The sequence below is a fragment of the Nycticebus coucang genome, chromosome 8, assembly GCF_027406575.1.
Source record: "Nycticebus coucang isolate mNycCou1 chromosome 8, mNycCou1.pri, whole genome shotgun sequence".
Taxonomy (NCBI): Eukaryota; Metazoa; Chordata; class Mammalia; order Primates; family Lorisidae; genus Nycticebus; species Nycticebus coucang.
In genome coordinates this window covers 99,246,864-99,265,582 of record NC_069787.1, presented here as the reverse complement: position 1 = coordinate 99,265,582, position 18,719 = coordinate 99,246,864, and the positions used below count along the sequence as shown (strand labels likewise).

Genomic DNA, 18,719 nt, shown 5'->3' with positions numbered 1-18,719 from the left:
CACAATCACCTTGCTTTCTGCTGAAGTATTTCCTTAGGAGGAAATCCAAGGAGTAGAATTAGTGGGTCAGAAGGGAAGAACCACTTTCTGGCTGTTGCTGTAGAATGCAAAATACCTTTCTTAAAATGCACACCTTCTTAAAGAGCCATAAAATGGGGGCTGGGCCAGGGAAGAAAGGAGCTGGCTGAGTGGTCACCAAGCCCGGGCTATCTTTGGAAACACCAAATACAGGTACCCGCATCTGATCGGACCCCCAGTCCTTGCATCTTATGTTTCTCAACTGCTTTTCTATGTGACAAGTATGTCCACATGCATTGAGTACCCAGCTTGCTAGGCTTAATTCCAGGTGCACACACTTACAGCACCCATTTTCTCTCCTATCTGAGAGGGCTTATCAGAAAGTCAGTGGCTAACACACTCCCGTCTATTATGCCATCTTCAGACCCATGGCCAGCTGTGGATTTGTGACTGCCAGCCTGGCCCAGTACAGTAGCCATCCCCATAGCTGGACTGTTTAACAGAATCCCACGGGGTTAGTTTCAGGCTTTCCTCACTATACTATATGCATTTTTTTCCCTATATTACCAAATGTTTAGAATTTTGTTGGTAGTTGCTCAGTTTTCAGGGACCACTGCTCTGTGAGACAACTTACCTATAGTAGCACAAATCTTTAAAAAACAGTTTAATCATTTTTTAAAAAAGATGACATTATCACCTGAATACATTCTATTTTTATAGCAGTTCATCGATAATGGCATCTTATATGAATAACAACTGTCAGGATTTCGTGCCTGACCAAGACCAAGGCTTGCCTACCTGAGCCCTACTCCACCCTGCCTCTGAGAGCCCCACCCCTCACCCTTCCCAGCAGGACGGGCGACTTCCCTCCTTTGAGTGTTTGCACCTACCTGCTCCCATTTGCCATCCCCCAGTCTGAACTTTTTCTTTATGTATCATCGGACAGCTTCATTTGTTACTGTGAATACTTATTACTTTTGAATGAAAATTAGTCAAATAATTTACAAAAAGAAGATACAGAATTCACTTTCTAATGTTTGTGCATATCTATAAATTCTCTGCATGGGTGCACCTTTTAACAAGAATCTGTATTCCCTCCTCACCTCTTCCCCAGTGGATTTCCACTCAGAAGACTATAATTCCTGGAATGGGGTATAAAAGCAGCTGGCTCTACTCAGGAATAGTCTAGAGCTGGCCTGCACCAGCCTGAAGAATCACAGGGGACAAAAGTCGTGAACTGTGTGACCCTCCCAGGCACTGGCTAATCCAGAAACTGGTGATGGTATGCTGGCCCAGGAGTCATCTCTGGCCTGAATCTACACAAGCTGACAGATAGGACAGTTGCTGCCTATGAGAAGAAGCCATCCCAGAGAAAGGCTGTGAGGCTCCTCGGGAATATTCTGGGACTGTCATTCTCTCTCACACCATCAACGCTGGACATGCTGGGGGCAGGGGGATAGAGGGCTGCAGGGACTCCACATGTCTCCCAGCCTTGGAAATGCTACAGATCTCTCAGCTGTGGGTCCTCACTGCTTTCTTTTCTGTTTCCATTAAGTAGGTAATCATACATGATTTACCAAAAAAATGCTGAGCTGGGTTCCTCCAGCATCCCATATTTTCTCCTAATTTAGGTCCACACAGGGGTCATGTGGAGGGAACCTGGGTGTTATGGGACAGAGGACAATCACTGACTTACATATGGTCTTCAAAGAAAAACTGAGAAGCCCTTGGCATGGCTCTTACCTGAAAGGACTTAATGAAAGTCCACAGCAACGTCCGGATGCCTTCCCCCCTGCTGAGAAGCTTCACCAATCGCATCACTCGGAAAAGACGGAAAAAGGTGATGGAGATTCTATTGCTTTCTTCAGAGTTCTGAAGGGTTATCATGGAGAGGTCAAACCCAGTGGAAAGTAGAACATGCAACACTTTCAGAAAAACAGCAACAGATGCAAAGGTGACAGAGGCAAGAACTGAAGATGTGTCTCTAGGGCCTTTTTATCTTAAAAAGCATGATATGGAAGGAAGAGTTACATGCTAACAACACAGAGCTTGAAAAACTGCGTCCACACAGCACATGCATGTCCACGTGTTCTACTGTGTTAGAGGAGAACGCTGGGCTGGTCAAGAGGGCTGGACACAGATGATGAATGCAAACCACTGCAGACACTGCTCTGGAGGACATCATGGAGGATACAGAAAAACCAGTGGAAAACTCAACATGGCCAAATAAACTCAAGGAAAAGGCCCAGCCCCTCCCTAGTCACTGATCTTACCCCAGGTGTAGTAGTTGGGACAGGGACATTTTCACTTTCAGTTGGCTTTAAGAAATCAAAGATTGAAACACATTAATGAACTGGGAAGGAGCCAGTGGTTCAGGAGAGCATTCCCCCCTCTTAAAAAAATGTATGGTTAATGTCCTTGGACAGCACACTGCTCCCCCTGAGAAAACACCAGGGGCTCTGCCTGGAACTGGACTTGTAGATGGGCAACCACTGACAGGGCCCAGACACGCTACCACTTTCTAATTCACGTCCGAGGTCATGATCCACTGTAAGACCTCACTGTCTCTAAAGACAGAAATGCAGAGTGTGCCTCAGAAGTGTGCTTCTCAGAAGTCTGGGAGGAGACTAGTCTCTTTGCTTGTTAGGGCTGTGGGTCTCAGAAGCTGCTTCCCAGCAGGCTCCTAACCCAAAGAGAATGTCTCTAGCAGCAGGGCAAACAGTAGCACCTGCCTGCAGTCCACAGACCTCTTTGGCCTGTGCTCTGTTCTCATGGGACCAAACACCTGGGTGATGTGTGTCTGATGATGGCCTCTTTGGCAGGGCAGCTAAGGATAGACTGAGTCAATGTGAAGGGGAGCAGGGCTGGTTTCCCTACAGAAGCCTCATTGCTTATCCCACACCTCAGACTGTCCCTGACAAGAAAAAACTCAAGTCTCTTTAGAAGAAACAACATAGGCCCAGCTCCCTGAGCTGCGGCAGCTCCACTTCCTCCCACTGCTGCTCTCCCGGTGTCCTACACACCCAAGACGGCAGTGACCTGGCCTCATTCCCTTCAGGGCCCACCAGGGAGTCTGGTACTTAAGGGATGTTCAGTAAGTATTTGAGAGAATGCGGAGGAGTTAAAAGCAACTCTAACCAATGCCAGGAGGCACCTTTAAAGTAAGGCCAGTAATTTAACTGAACCAGAATCACGTTGTGCCAGTTTTCTTCCCCTTCAGTGGTGTCTTCCCCACTGTAGTCACTGTTCTACTAACCAGGGAACCTGCTAAGCTAAAGGACGTGTGTGCACACTTCTCAGACAGCCTCCTCCCCACGGGAGGCAGAGGAAGGAAGGGCTCAATCTGCTGCCTCTTTCTCATTAAGGGCTGCCTTCTAAAACTAAACAGAAATCCATAAAATGTGTAGAAAATATGGGGTTTGAGCACATCAGAGAACAACAGGAATTCAGCAACTTGACTACGAACCCAAGGTGAACAGGTTCTGATAGAGTTAAAAGAGGTTCTTGCTTCACCTGGGATGCTCAGAATGGGAGCTCTGCAATAGGTTCTGCCAACACCCAAAGTCACTGTAGTTATTTTCCTCTTCTATTATCTCACCTCAAAAGAAATAACAGCTCCTTACAGAGACAGATAATGTTTTTCAGCTTAAGACTTCAACAAATGAAGGACCTAGTTTTCCAACCTTCTCACTGTCCCCCAAGCCGCTCTCTCTAGGTCTGTGAACAGGGAGGCTTCACTCTGGCCCACCCAGGGGGGAGTGTGTGCAACAGGGCATCCAGCAGTGTGCACAGGATGGAGCCCAAGCCCTCCTTGCCTGCCCCTGCTGTCCCACTCCAAGTCTGACAGATCATTATGATCCCCTTCTTTAGGGTGTGTGAAAGTTAGCAGCCAAACTGACTTTCAAAGGGTATGTCTCTCCTTCAGCTGATAACCTTGAAGGATGACAAATCATAGACTGCGAACTTCAAATCCTGGGTATTCTCTTGTATAGAAAAACAAGAGGGAGGAGGAGACGGCGTTTGTGGAGGACGAGACAGCACAACGTGCAAGAAAGGAGGAGTACACCGCACACCAAGCCGCGTGCACCCCCGGTGTGCCTGCAACATGCCCTTCGCGCCACACACAGCTGGGCCGGGGGATGCTCCTGGCTGCACCAGGGGGCAGCACAAGTTGCCAAAATAGCTTACAAATTTGAAGGTCCCCAAGGATGGCTTTGCCTGTTATAAATGTCAACCTGATGAAAAGGCCAGCCCAGCTCTCATCTGGGCCTGTAGGCTGAAATGGCTGAGGGGTCCTTAACTAAACCTGATCAGATTCTTATTTAATTCATCTGGGATGTGCCTGCACAATGGGGCCGTCCAAGCTCCCAGGTGATTCTGATGCGCTGCTAGCACTGAGACTGTCAGTCCTGGGCCGGGGAAAGCCAGGCCGAGTGTTCAGCTGGACACCCACAGCAGCGAATTCCCTTTAGGTGTGGGGTGACCACATGGAGCGAAGCCTCTAGAAAAGAACACTCAGGCTGCTACAGCTGAGCAGTGGGTTGGTTTGGAGTCAATGAGGGTTCAGTACTCGGACACAGAGATTAGACTTCATCCCCACCATCCTCACAAGGGACAGGGGCCTGGATGGGAAGGGAGCCAGTGGAGACAGAACATGAACGAGCTGACAGTGTGCTCGGCTTCTAGGAGCACCCACTGGGCATCCAGAGGACATGGGATTGGGAAAGGAATCACTCCCTATGTAGCTTTCCAAAGGTCACCTTGAGGGGCTGATCAAGTTTTCCCTGGGGGCATTCCAGCATCACCTCAGGGATAGGGCTAGTAGCTCCTTTCAACCTTGGGATGTCGTATTCTTCAGCTGGGAATACTAGAGAGAGACCGTAGAGTTGGCCTCAGGAGGCTGAGCTATGTCAGGGTTGAGAAAGCCCCTTGCATTCCTGCAGTCCTCCTGACATTCTCTCCAGCCTCTTCCTGCAAGGCTCTAGAGCAGGCTCTTAAGACCAGGGCCCTGGGCCAGGTCTCTACAACTGTGGAAGCCAAAAAATCCTGGGGTTTCCCAAGTAGAATCAATAGATTCAATCCGTATTTTCTATATTAATTTCCATCTTTGTTTGGAATAGCTGAGAAGACGTGGTTTTCCAATTCAGGCAGGAAGCAAACTGGCATCCCAGAAGAGCTGGATCTGTTAACCTGAGGCATCCTGGATAACCCAGTCTTTGGGGGAGCCCTGCCTCACGATTTCTAACCCAGCATGTAAGACCCATGAAGGGAGCTTCTTTATCTAGGGTTGCCATGTCTGTGTCCACAACCAGTGCCTAGATGACCCGGCTCTAAAAAAAAGATTAGCATACCAGGGAGCAGGCCCTGAACAACATTGCATGGGTTCGGGACAAGAAGTGAGTGAAGTCATTGGCTACCTGGTCCAAACTGGGTGCCTGACAAGGTGAGGACAGCTCTGGGGTCTTTGGGATTGAGCTCCCTACTGATGTTTACATGCTCTTTGGTAAGTAATAACAAGGAAGACATAGCTTCTAAAGAAGTATTTTGCTCTCTGGCAATAATGATAATGGGAAAGGACTAAATGCCAGCAACAGCCATCCCTGGGTTGGCTAGGTTGTTTCCCCATTCAAAGAACAACAGGCATCAAAGGGGGAGCAAGAGTGAGCCCACCAGTTGTCATCTGACAGTTTGGCAGCTTGGTGATGTTCTGACCAAATGTGAGACAAGCCCATGAGAGTTACCAAGCCAGGAGCAGAGCAGGGTGGGGGGACACGAGAAGGGGACAGTGGGATGGAGTGGCCTGGTGAGCATGCAAACAGGACAATGCAAAGGGCCACCCAAAATGTTCTTGCTAAGAATACGAACACAAGCTTGAGTCTCATTTCCGGGCCAGATAATTAATTCTGGAAGACAACGCTGGCAAGTCACAGAGCCAAGTGTGACCGCCCAAGATATCCCAGCGCAGGCTCCAGGCTGGAGACATCAACATATGGGATGGGGAACAATTTAGATGACTGTGACCGGTCCTTAGCACGTCCTGTGAAATGCAGTGAAAACCAAAGGTGGGGAGGCCAAAAACAAGCACACAGTCTTTAGAAGTGCTTTGCTTTAACAACGACTTCACCGTATATATGTTTATATATACTTGCCGCTACAATTTTCTAAAAATAAAACCAATATGAAAATCAATTAGGCAACAGAAAAGGAAGATCCACAGAGTTTGGGGGAAGAGAGCATAGCAAGTTAAACATTGCAAAAAATGATGACTTATGGCAGCTAAAACCAGCCAATAATGAGCCAAGGGTGTTCATGCTCATCTGACGCTGGAGCTCAGGGGATAAGGCCACCAAGATGTGACGTGCACTACTCCCTGGGGGAGCTAGGTGTGGAGGGAGGAGGTGCAGGAATTGACAGTTCCCTCATATAGATTTATACCAGAGGTTAAGGATACCCAGTCTTTCTTGTGTCTCCCTAGTGCCCACGAATGGCAGATGCCCAGTACACGTGTGTTGAAAGACAGAATGACAGGATGGCCTTGGGTGCTTCCCCTGTGCCAAGGCCCAGTGGAGAAACACAGCTCTCTCCAGGTGCTACTGGCCCAGGGGAGGGAGCTGGCACTGCCCCGGTTAAAGAGTGTTTGGTCTCAGGCTACTGCTGACCAGGGAAAAGGTCACTGGCTGAAAGCACAGTACTAGAATGTTCACCAGTGCAATTCTGAAAGTTTAATTACATGCCAGGAACAGACTCCATGAAAGCCTGGCCTACACAGACACTCCATTCAAATGCTAACTAGAAACTTCAGCGCAGACCTACCCCCTCTCCTGACTGGTGCAAGGTAAAGCAGGGCAACACTGAGGTGCTGACAAGCAAGGTTGGGCAGGAGGGGGCAGGCACAGCGGAGGGGCAGGGCCAGCCCCAGCACACAGGAGCAGCCAGGCTCGTGCTGTTCCTGTGTGGGCCAGGATCAGGCAAAAGCCCAGTTAGGAACCTGCTATTCTCCCATTAATACCAGATTATTTTATAACCAGGCATCATTTACATATCATGAGTGGCAATTTTATAGCTGACTTATGGAACATTTTGGGTAAAGAATTTACACACATCTGGGCTTCAAGAGATTGGGGGACATGTGTACCTAGATCTAGTGAAATACATTCTAGTATCTAGCCAGGGCACACACTTGGGTGTGATGAGGCTCACACCACATGCTCAGGGAGGTGGCAATATCCTATAGTCCATTTCACTTATCACCAGGAAAACGTGCACTCACGAGAATGCTCTTGTATCTCATCAGCACTTTGTGTTTTTTAGCAAGTATTTCACAGATATTCAGGTCATTTTACCATTATAACACACCTGCAAGGCCAGGAGGGGGGCAGATATTACTCGCCTCGTTTGACTAATATGGAAACTGAGGCCAGGGCCCAATAGGTCTGTTTCTGAGCCAGGGCTGAACTGCCAGGCTGGTGGCTATCTTACTATACACAGTCCAGAATCAGCCTGGCCCCACACGGGTAGCACCAAAAGATTTCATAGTCCTCATGTGACACAGGCTGTTTGGGCACCAGGACAGACCTTATAATCCTTGGTCCCACAGATGCCACAAGAGCACTGGGTGGAGGGGCCAACCAGACTGGCATTGTGGAGCAGAGGCAAACACCACCCAAATGTCCCTTCTGTGTCCTGTTCGTCCTCTCAAAGGGCTCTACCAGGCACATGCCATGGATACCCACTAAGAGTTGATGATGAGCCGGGGTCAGACCAGGTAGACAGAGACCTTTCTGCTTGCCCAGACCTCCCCGTCTAGCATAGGTCAGACCCAAGAGAACCAGTTGGGAGGTGATGCTCCCTTTCTTAATTTTGAAAAGGGGGCTCACTCTACCAACCATGCTGCTACTACACTTGGTCCCCCATCAAATGATTCAACTGGACGTGAAGAAGTACTGAGAGCCACTCCCTAATAAGCAGAGGCCCTGAGCACCCTTCCATCAGCAGCGTCCCTTGAGGAGCTAGAATGTGGGTATTCACCAGTGTCATCTGAGACTCAGAACAGACACAGGGGACAGGTGAGGGCACCAGCGACTGCCACCACATGCTCAGGACACAGCTGTGGGTTCTCCCCCTAGGCCTTCACAGAACCATTGTGGGTTCAAGGGCACATCATTAACTCCATTTACAGCTGGAAAGGGGGAATGGTCCCACAGCTGGCCATGATAGCATTCACATCCTCTCACAATTAACTCCAAGCCCTTGCGACTTTAATAAGATGTTCAAAAACATTGTTTTACTTCCAAAATGGCAACTGCATATTTACTTCCTCGCTCTTTTTCAGCGAAAGGGGATAGAGTTGAGGTAAAGGAGGGGAGACTACAAATTATCTACAGTCTTTTAAAAAAAATTGTGCCTGGATTTCTCAAGTGTGTGGAGATTCATGGGCAGTGCTTCTAGTCTGTTCTACATTAGACTTAATAAAAATAATCACGTTAGAGGACACAAAGTTTGCTACTTACATTCACTTCAGTTATAGCAATATCAACGACGCTACCAACAACAATTAAGGCATCAAAAGTGTTCCATGCATCAGTGAAATAGTGCTGTTAGGGCAAGCATTCAGAAGCCACAGAGGAGAGGAGGCACAACAAGAAAAAAGAAGAGAAGGACAGTGTTATAAAAGGGGAACATTCTAGCATTATGCCACCTGGCTACTTGAAACATCGCCTTAAATAAACATACGAGAGATATGTCACTTTTGGTATTGCTTTTGACACACCAGGTGGAAACAGTTACGGACACTCTATCTTACCTTTCCTACCAGTGACTGGGGGAAATGCTGTGAAAATGTAAGTCCTCCAAGAGGTGATTTGTGTCTACGAAGGCTTTGGGCTAATATTCTACCCTAAAAGGCTTCTTTCCCACAGCTCTCATTAGGAAATCCTAGTTTCAGATCAAGTGACTGGGACCTGTGACTTGTCCAGGTGATGCCAGGGCAGGGAGCAGAGTGTGCACAGATAGAGGAGAGAGGACACAGGAGCAGCCACGCCAGATGAATACTCACGTCTGCTTCGCTGAGGGCCACGTCTATAATGCTGCCGATTACGATGAGGGAGTCAAACGTGTTCCAGGCGTCACTAAAATACCCCTGGACAGAGCAGGTGAGGGCAGATGTTTATGAGTATGTATGAGTCAAACATCACATGGACCATACGGGGACACATCAGAGTCCCTGCAGCACCCTTGGCAACCAGGTAAGGTGAGAAAGCCAAAGAGGTAACAATAATGTCCACTGGTGGAAAGGGACACAGCAGGGAGGTCGTGCACCTTTACATGTGAGAGAGGGTACGCACACGTGCATACACACACACGTATACACACACACATGTCCTGAGCAGCACCAAACCAAGCAGAACATCTATCTGCAGCACAGAGGGAGGCATTTTGGCAACCCTGCCCTGGTATGCAGAGTGATGACCCCAAAACTTTCAAGCTGATGGAAGAGGAAGGTCCTCCTACTCCTTCCAGGGTCTCCAATCCTCCACTGGTTTCGCTTCTCTCCTCCCACTTAAAGAACGCCATCTCCAGGCATTCCACATGCTCTCACCGCTGTCCCTCCACATATCCCAGCAGCCCTCCTCACTGTTGCCAGGCAAGCAAGCATTAAAGGCTGTGCCCTGTGGCAGGAAGGCTGAGATCAGTCCCTGCCTTCAAAGAGCTCTCAGTCTAGTGGACACAGATCCAAGTGAAGGTTTATAGGGTAATAGTGACAGCGCTGTGGCCTTGGGCCTCACTCATGCCTGTGGGCTGGGGCTCAGTGCAGGGAGGCCGTGGCAGGTTCTGTGGAGGAAGAGCACTGAGGGCTCCCACTTCCTCAGGAGAAGCCCCAAAGCATCCATAGGCTTCTTCTTCCACCTCGACTTTTGCTCTCTTCCCTTCCCCTCTTCATCCTCCAGGCTTATGGACTCTTTCCCATCTTTCAAGCCACCCCCAGTTTGCTCCCCAGCTCCTGATGCCTCTGCAATCCCAGCTGCCCCATCCCCAATGCTATCTGCTCAAATTCACTTTCCCTTCAAGGTCAGATAAACATTAGCTCTGTGACAGGACCTGCCAGTCCCTCCTGACTGCGCACACTCCACCAGCTAACTCTGTAGCTCCCTCACACTGACCACTAAGCAAAGCCCACCACCACAGCAGCACTCCAGGAGGACGACTGTACCACTGTTCTGTCCCCTCCCCATGCCCCAACCTTTAAGAGCCTAAAACCCAGTCAGGGCCTGGCTCATGCCACGTCTCTTCCTTCCACCATCCTGTAACCAATGTCACCCAGCTGTGGCTGGTATGTGTTTTTTCATACCTTGCCACAGTTCTGAACGTGCATTTCTACAGTTACGACTTACAAATCCATGTGACTGGCTACACATCTTCCATCTTCCTCTAGGATCAGCATCATAGGTGCTAAATCTGTGCCCACTATCTCCCAGCACCCTGGGAGGTACTGCACACAAGGCAGGGAGGCTTCTCATTGCAAGGGAGCAGACTGAGAAGGTCAATGACTCTGCATATATATCAACTATGTTTTTCCCCCAAAGCCAGAACAGATTTTAGAAATAAAAATTCAGGTACTAACTATATAAAAAGGGGTCCAGCATGCTTAGGACTAGGTACATTTAGTGCCGTATTAAGGAAACTAGAACAGAAGGCATTTTGAGGTCTCAGGTCTAGGAACTTGTGATCAAATGCAAACCCAGAGGAAGCCACTTACTGCCACAGCCTTTTGTGACACTACAGAAAATGTGGACATGTTGACTGTCCTAATAACTGCAGTAGGGATATTTATTTTAGTTACTGTTAAACTCTCCAGATAAATTTATAGAGGAGCTATTACACTGACTGATGTTTTGCTTTTAAAATTTCATCTTAAGTTATCTAAGATATCCCTACCCAAGAGCTGTGATTTCTAACTGATTTTCTTTTTCTTTGTTTTTTTTTTTGTTGTTGTTGTTTAGAGATGGAGTTGGCCAGGCATGGTGGCTTACCTCTATAATCCCAGCACTTTGGGAGGTCAAGGCAGGAAGATTGCTTGAGGTCAGAAGTTGAAGATTATCCTGGGCAACACAGTAAGATCCCATCTCTACAAAAAAATTAGCTAGGCATGGGGGTGCACACCTGTAGTCCCAGCTACTTGGGAAGCTAAGGCAGGAGGATTGCTTGAGCCCAGGATTTTGAGGTTACAATGAGCTACAATGGTATCCTGCACTCCAGCCTGGGTTCAAGTCATCCTCCTACATCAGCTTCTGAGTCACTGACATTATAGGCACGGGCCACCATACCAAGCTCTCTCACTATTTTTTAACCCCTCTCCCTCACCTTACAGTCACAGTGCCCCTCTCTCATTTCACCCTCATGGACTGCCTCCCTCCCAGATCCCTCTTCCCTCAGCAGCCTAATAGTCAACAAAAGGAGTTAACCTGCACCCAATCCGATGATCTGTATAAAAGTCTAATGGGAAAGTCTACTTAAAAAATACCATAGCTTATACCTTCTAGCTTTTCTTCTCCTGAACTCATGGTTCTCGGTCAACAAAACTGAAGAAAGATAGGCAGCCGTTGAGATCTAGACTAGTGATGCTCAACTTGAAAGGTGAGATAAAGAACAGGCCCCAGTGCTTTCTTCATCAAGGAAGTGTCCTAACAAAAGGCTGACTGGATCAGCAAGCATGCTGGGCCCGCTTCCTAATTCTTTATACTGTTGCCAGTGGGTAACAAGCAGCCCTCTGGCTGGCAGCCATGCCAGAGGGTATACCTGGAGTAGCAAAGCCTGGACTTAACAGCAACTCAAAAGCTAAAAAGAGTACACTGATCCTTGCCCTCTCCTCTGGGGGGAATTTATGCTGTGAGCAAACACTTGTCCATGAGTAGCAACCAGAGCTCTGGAGTACTCACAGAGCAGTGAAGATCACTGCTTTACTTCTGCTGCTGCCCTGCCACATGGCTGCCACGGGCTCCGTTTCTCTCCTGTTACTTTACAACATTCCTCAGAGGCCACACCCACTGTGTGCAATCCCTTCTCACCTACTTTGGAGTTTACTCCTGAATAGCTCCTCTCTCTCTGTAGAATGATCAGCCTTCCAATGTTTGGGTAAATCCATGAGCTACAAGCTATTCTCAATCTGGTGCACTGTGGTGGATAAGACCCCTTTAAATGAACACCATAGGGTTAATAATTCTTTTGTATCCTGGAACTGTCTGATAGTCTCATCAACTCTAGAAAACTCCCCACACTCAAAAAATTTTGCCCAAATCCTAATAGCTCATGGACAGAAGGCTGACACCCCTAATCTAGGCAACAGGAGGCTTGAGTTGGTGCAGGTGGTTGGAATCACAGGCTTTGACCAGGTGGCTCTGACAAGCCTCCAGGGAGGCAGAAAATGTCAGCCCTCCCTTTCCTCCCACATACTGCTTCCCTGTTTAGTAGCCTCCTATTCCTTAACTCACTGTCAAGTGCATGATTCAGTTCCCCCACCCCTTCCCCACCAAAGACACAATGGTGCTTGTAACAGAGGTAAGGCATGGGCCCATAGCTATGCTCTCTGCTCTTGGCCCAGGACGACATGTTCTACAGCTGAATTCTGAAGTCAGGGCCTCTCAAGTAGAACCAGCAATCTATTTCTTTTTCTTGGTCCAGTTCCACCTGTTTGAAAAGACCAAGCAAGTCAGTCATGCGCAATAATGTCTATTACTTAGAAACATTTCTGACTCTGAAAGGTAAAATCATCAACCAGACTAATGTGGGCCTTCGGGCCAGGGAGCTCTGATATTCCAAAAACACTATTTTCTCACTGTCTTCCAAAGTCTGTTTCTTGCCCGACAGTGGTCTTCCAGAAGGCAGAGCTGCACCCTTTTCTATTTCTGGCCATCTAGCCAAAATATAGCATAGGCTTAGCATGATGAGAGGGCAACATCTACGGAATGGTTGCAAACAGGGAACAAGAAAAGCAGCCCAAGTCCAGGTTCTTATGCTGCCTACATTCACTCTCGTCTGCAGAAGAGACCTATACAAATCACTCAGCCAGATCACTTATTGGGTTTTTGGCAGGGATTGTTTGGGCAGTATTAGACCTGAGTGATGATTCATAGTGCCAACTTTTGGTAGAAATTGTAACTGACAGCTTTCTAACCAGCATAAGCCTTTCCAAAGGTAAAATAGGGACTCAAAGGAAAACATGTGGGCACTCTGCTCTATTCAAATATCCTGTGATAGTAAAGCAAATGCAGAGAAGGGGGGTGGGTGGGTGGAGGAAAGGATGAGCAGAGAGAGGGAAGGAGGGAGGGGTGGAGGAAAGGAGGAGCAGAGAGAGGGAAGGAGGGAGGGGTGGAGGAAAGGAGGAGCACAGAGAGGGAAGGGGGAGGGGTGGAGGAAAGGAGGAGCAGAGAGAGGGAAGGAGGGAGGGGTGGAGGAAAGTAGGAGCAGAGAGAGGGAAGGAGGGAGAGCGTGGAGGAAAGGAGGAGCAGAGAGAGGGAAGGAGGGAGAGGGTGGAGGGTGGAGGAAAGGAGGAGCAGAGAGAGGGAAGGAGGGAGGGGTGGAGGAAAGGAGGAGCAGAGATAGGGAAGGAGGGAGAGGGTGGAGGAAAGGAGGAGCAGAGAGAGGGAAGGAGGGAGAGGGTGGAGGGTGGAGGAAAGGAGGAGCAGAGAGAGGGAAGGAGGGAGGGGTGGAGGAAACGAGGAGCAGAGATAGGGAAGGAGGGAGAGGGTGGAGGAAAGGAGGAGCAGAGAGAGGGAAGGAGGGAGGGGTGGAGGAAAGGAGGAGCAGAGATAGGGAAGGAGGGAGAGGGTGGAGGAAAGGAGGAGCAGAGAGAGGGAAGGAGGGAGAGGGTGGAGGGTGGAGGAAAGGAGGAGCAGAGAGAGGGAAGGAGGGAGGGGTGGAGGAAAGGAGGAGCAGAGATAGGGAAGGAGGGAGAGGGTGGAGGAAAGGAGGAGCAGAGAGAGGGAAGGAGGGAGAGGGTGGAGGGTGGAGGAAAGGAGGAGCAGAGAGAGGGAAGGAGGGAGGGGTGGAGGAAAGGAGGAGCAGAGATAGGGAAGGAGGGAGGAGTGGAGGAAAGGAGGAGCAGAGAGAGGGAAGGAGGGAGGAGTGGTGGAAAGGAGGAGCAGAGAGAGGGAAGGGGGAGGGGTGGAGGAAAGGAGGAGCAGAGAGAGGGAAGGGGGAGGGGTGGAGGAAATGAAGAGCAGAGAGAGGGAAGGAGGCACGGGTGGAGGAAAGGAGGAGCAGAGAGAGGGAAGGAGGGAGGGGTGGAGGAAAGGAAGAGCAGAGAGAGGGAAGGAGGGAGGGGTGGAGGAAAGGAGGAGCAGAGAGAGGGAAGGAGGGAGGGGTGGAGGAAAGGAGGAGCAGAGAGAGGGAAGGAGGGAGGGGTGGAGGAAAGGAGGAGCAGAGAGAGGGAAGGAGGGAGGGGTGGAGGAAAGGAAGAGCAGAGAGAGGGAAGGGGGGAGGGGTGGACGAAAGGAGGAGCAGAGAGAGGGAAGGAGGGAGGGGTGAAGGAAAGGAAGAGCAGAGAGAGGGAAGGGGGGAGGGGTGGAGGAAAGGAGGAGCAGAGAGAGGGAAGGAGGGAGGGCTGGAGGAAAGGAAGAGCAGAGCGAGGGAAGGGGGGAGGGGTGGAGGAAAGGAGGAGCAGAGAGAGGGAAGGAGGGAGGGGTGGAGGAAAGGAAGAGCAGAGAGAGGGAAGGGGGGAGGGGTGGACGAAAGGAGGAGCAGAGAAGGGAAGGAGGGAGAGGGTGGAGGAAAGGAGGAGCAGAGCGAGGGAAGGAGGGAGGAGTGGAGGAAAGGAGAAGCAGAGAGAGGGAAGGAGGGAGAGGGTGGAGCAAAGGGGGAGCAGAGAGAGGGAAGGAGGGAGAGGGTGGAGGAAAGGAAGAGCAGAGAGAGAGGAGGGAGGGGTGGGGTCTTGGTGTGTGACATACGTTTTGGGGGCAAGGCATAAATATAACAGGGACTTTACTTAACAAATGCAACCAGTGTGACCTTGTTTCTTGTACCCTGAATGAATCCCCAACAACAAAAAAAAATTAGAAAAGCAAATGCCATCTATGCCCAGAGGCTGCATCTATAGGGTCATCCACTCATTCCTTTCTACATTCTATCAATCTTTACTGCATAAACACCATGTGGCAGGGATCATGTGAAGCTCAAGGGAACCCAAGACTGAAGACTCAGGCTGTGACCTCAAGAAGCTCCTTTTCAGCAAGTGCAGAGGCAGATATGGAGCGGTGTTGGTAATGTTGATGCATGGTGAGCAGCTATAGATCCATGTGCTGAGGGAGGGCTGACTCTGGCCTGGCTGGTGAGGGTGGTGTCATGGAGGTGACATCTCAGAGAGGGCTTCCAGACACAGGCATGCGGGCATAGTAAGGTCCAGCATGCCCCACTCGGGAATGGGGTGGGAAAGAAGAAATGGCAGGAAAGGGGGCAGTATTTCATGGAGGACTTTGAATATTAGACTGTATTTTTTCTCAAGCAGTAGGTGGCTGGTGCCAGAATTTCGCTGGAAGAGTGGCCTGGTCAGCTTTGGACTGATAGAGGAAGTGTGTGGCAGATGAATGGGAAGCCAAAGGCAAGGAGAGCACTTAGCCGCAAGCACAGTGGCTTGGGAGAGAGCAGGGCAGAGCAGGTTTGGGTGTCCCGGGGTGCCACTGAGCCCTGGCATGTTGCATCGTACAAGGTGAGAAAAGGACCAGGAAATAGTGCTGAGAAATCTTGGCACTGAAGGGACAGGGTGAGAGGATGGAGGCCAGTAAGAAGCCCAATATAAAGGTCTAAGGACAGTAATAGTTCAAGCTTCATTAGATATTAAAAATAAATCTTTCAGAATAGATGTGATCACTGGAGAACTGAAAAGACAGTATCAATTTTTCTTTCCAGCAGGTGGAGAATGAACACCAGTACGATTGCTGGGATTTTAAGAAGCCCTCCTCTGGGGCGGCGCCTGTGGCTTAGTCGGTAGGGCGCCGGCCCCATATACCGAGGGTGGCGGGTTCAAACCCAGCCCAGGCCAAACTGCAACCAAAAAATAGCTGGGCGTTGTGGCGGGCGCCTGTGGTCCCAGGTACTCGGGAGGCTGAGGCAAGAGAATCGCCTAAGCCCAGGAGTTGGAGGTTGCTGTGAGCTGTGTGAGGCCACGGCACTCTACCGAGGGCCATAAAGTGAGACTCTGTCTCTACAAAAAAAAGAAAAAAAAGAAGCCCTCCTCTGGCCAGGGACCCTCGCAGGGAGTGCCCATTGCACTTCAGCTCTGCACACCAGCACTAAAATACTTTGTTTTTTCCCTAAATCTACTTTCACTGTATTTTTTCCAAGCTCAAGTGGTGAGCAATGTAAATTAAACATTTTCAGGGTAGAATTAAGATCAAAACACTTTAAGGACTAAGACTTTGGAACTCACTGGAGAGAAGCCCACAGCCATGGCGGGTGACCTAGCCTAGAATCCATCCTGGACAAAACACCAGAGGGGTGACATTGGAAGCACAGAGAAGGCCCAGACAGACAGGGTCCTTCTGGCCCCACAGAGGTGCTCTTTTTACCTGCTGGGACCAGTGGTTTGGACAAGGCCCTTCTTTGTAAATATCTCTCTTTGGAGGAAGAGAATTCATTGGAGAATTCCAGCAGCTTTCCCTGGGAGTACTGAAGGAAGAAGGGTCGGGGAAACGTGGCTTGTGTCTTGCCTAAATCATGATGTACTTTTGAACACCCTAAACCCAGCTAATACCAACTGGTGGATTTTCCTTGCGGAAATCGAGATAATAAACTAAACTACTTGCTTGCTTTCCCCTCACTTTCCCCTTTCTTTTTCTTTTGCTCTATGGCTTTTCTCACCTTCCAACCTGCCTGACCAGCGCTCAGGGACTACCTCCTCCACCATGGATGCTCCCAGGTCCGGGCTTTCTACCTCGTCCCTTCCTGCTTATAGATGCTAGGTGGCCTCACGTCGCGTGGCCTGGGACCATTTCCCTCTGACTGAACTTACTTTCAGGAGGCCCTCCTCTCAGTCAGGTTACCTAATATAAAAGAAGTCCTTAGGGTCAGGCTTCTTGACTTTTGTTAACCCTTGCCTCCTTAAATGCCTTCTCATCTACCAGGAAAGATTTCTGTCTAATTTCACTTTCATATGTGTGTTACAAAACAGCTGCAACCCCGTGTCTCCTAACAAGATGCTGCCTAGTCCTCCTGGAAGGTATGCTGCACTGTGGAGATGCCTTCCCCAAGGGACCCTACCACCAAGCTCCTCACACAAGACAGACACTCCTCTGAGATGAGACTGATGTCCTCTGTGGCCGTTTCCTGGCAATATCCATCCCCCTGCTGCTCTGACCACCTTGTTCCTCAGCCAGGCTACCCCACCAACCAGAAAGGAAGGGCCTCCCTGGCTTTTTGTGAAAGACCACTTGCCTGGATGGGCTTAACACCGAAGAAACTAATGAGAGAGAAAGGACAGGAAAAATTTTAGGGGGAGTGTTGCCTTTCGGGGAACTGATTCTCTCACTTGTCCAGGCATGAGATAATATAAAATCTCCCTTCCTTGCTTTGGTGAACACAGCGACAGTGCCCTTTGGGTACAGGGAAACTGCTGCTGCTTCTGTTTTCAAAGTCCTCCCTGTTACAATCTGAGGCTTATGCTAAGAAACTGTCTTGCTGAGTAAAACTAAAAAGCAGCACAATTTCTAGAGGAAATAACCCATTTTAAAACTGATCTATCAGTACTGATTATAATTAGCTACTCATTTCCCTTTAGTATCACCCGTCTGTTCACACGCCACTGCACTCTCCTCCCAGGTTTGGAGATTTACTGGGCAAAGCGGTGCCCTAAAGCCGTCAACGTGCTAAGAGCTGCTAGAGGGTGTGAGCACACACACAAATACATGGGCACACACATGCTCACATACGTGCACACATACATACACACACTGTGAGTGTATGTGCTTTCTCCTCAGCCTGGAACAAGCTTTCAAAAGCTTCAGAGCTTCATTGCCAGGCAAGGGGGGGGGGGAAGACATGTCACAGCTATCTGGGAAATGTCCCAAAGATATGTCCCATGTTGCATTTCTCAAATACTTTTGATGTTCTTACTTTGCAACCTTTTCCATCAGTTCAGACAAATATTGTTCAAAGATGTAAAGGTGAGAGGGAAGCAAACCAAAATCTCAAAGGAAATTAAGATGAATTTGCAAGAGGAAGAAATGTTTATGTATGTAGATGTGGACAAGTCACAGTAAGGTAACGTCTGGCCATGCATAAGGTGCCAAATTTGACCCCACTGCAATCACCCCAATTAATCACTTACAAATGTCCTTTCTTTTTGGTCCACAAAGATCTGATAAAGATTGCACAAAGATTAATTCAAATCAAAGAAAGGAATAGTTTGGAATTAGAATTTCACATAACTATGGAGTATGTGAAACCATCACTTCATAAGCCATGTCTTCCTAGAACCAGTATCATCAGATACCTTACACACAGATCACAGATAACTGGGTCGCTACTCTGGCACTCCCTAACTCTGAGAGTTGGGGGCTGTGCTAGGAAAGAAATTGAGGGCTGAATGTCCCACAGGTCATCTGAGATGGCTCTTCTGTGTATGGTTTTAGAATGAGGGAACTTGATGTTAGTGATGGTGGTGACAGTGGCATTGGCTGACACCTGTCTGCTGCATGGCACTGCACACCAGG

The 18,719-nt window shown here is 49.1% G+C and overlaps 1 protein-coding gene across 13 annotated transcripts in view; it reads right to left on the bottom strand.

The window, feature by feature from the left end:
* CACNA1D (calcium voltage-gated channel subunit alpha1 D) overlaps positions 1-18,719 on the bottom strand; it is a 376,968-nt gene that overhangs the window by 39,676 nt on the left and 318,573 nt on the right. For 7 of the 13 annotated variants that reach the window (XM_053600728.1, XM_053600730.1, XM_053600729.1 and 4 more), the window contains 3 exons: positions 8,529-8,612; positions 2,292-2,336; positions 1,762-1,890 (listed from right to left, as the gene is read on the bottom strand). In XM_053600728.1, coding sequence (XP_053456703.1) covers positions 1,762-1,890; positions 2,292-2,336; positions 8,529-8,612 — 258 coding nt within the window. Of the gene's footprint in view, positions 1-1,761; positions 1,891-2,291; positions 2,337-8,528; positions 8,613-9,073; positions 9,158-18,719 lie in introns of all 13 variants that reach the window. The other 6 variants (XM_053600741.1, XM_053600732.1, XM_053600734.1 and 3 more) reach the window with 2 other exon arrangements.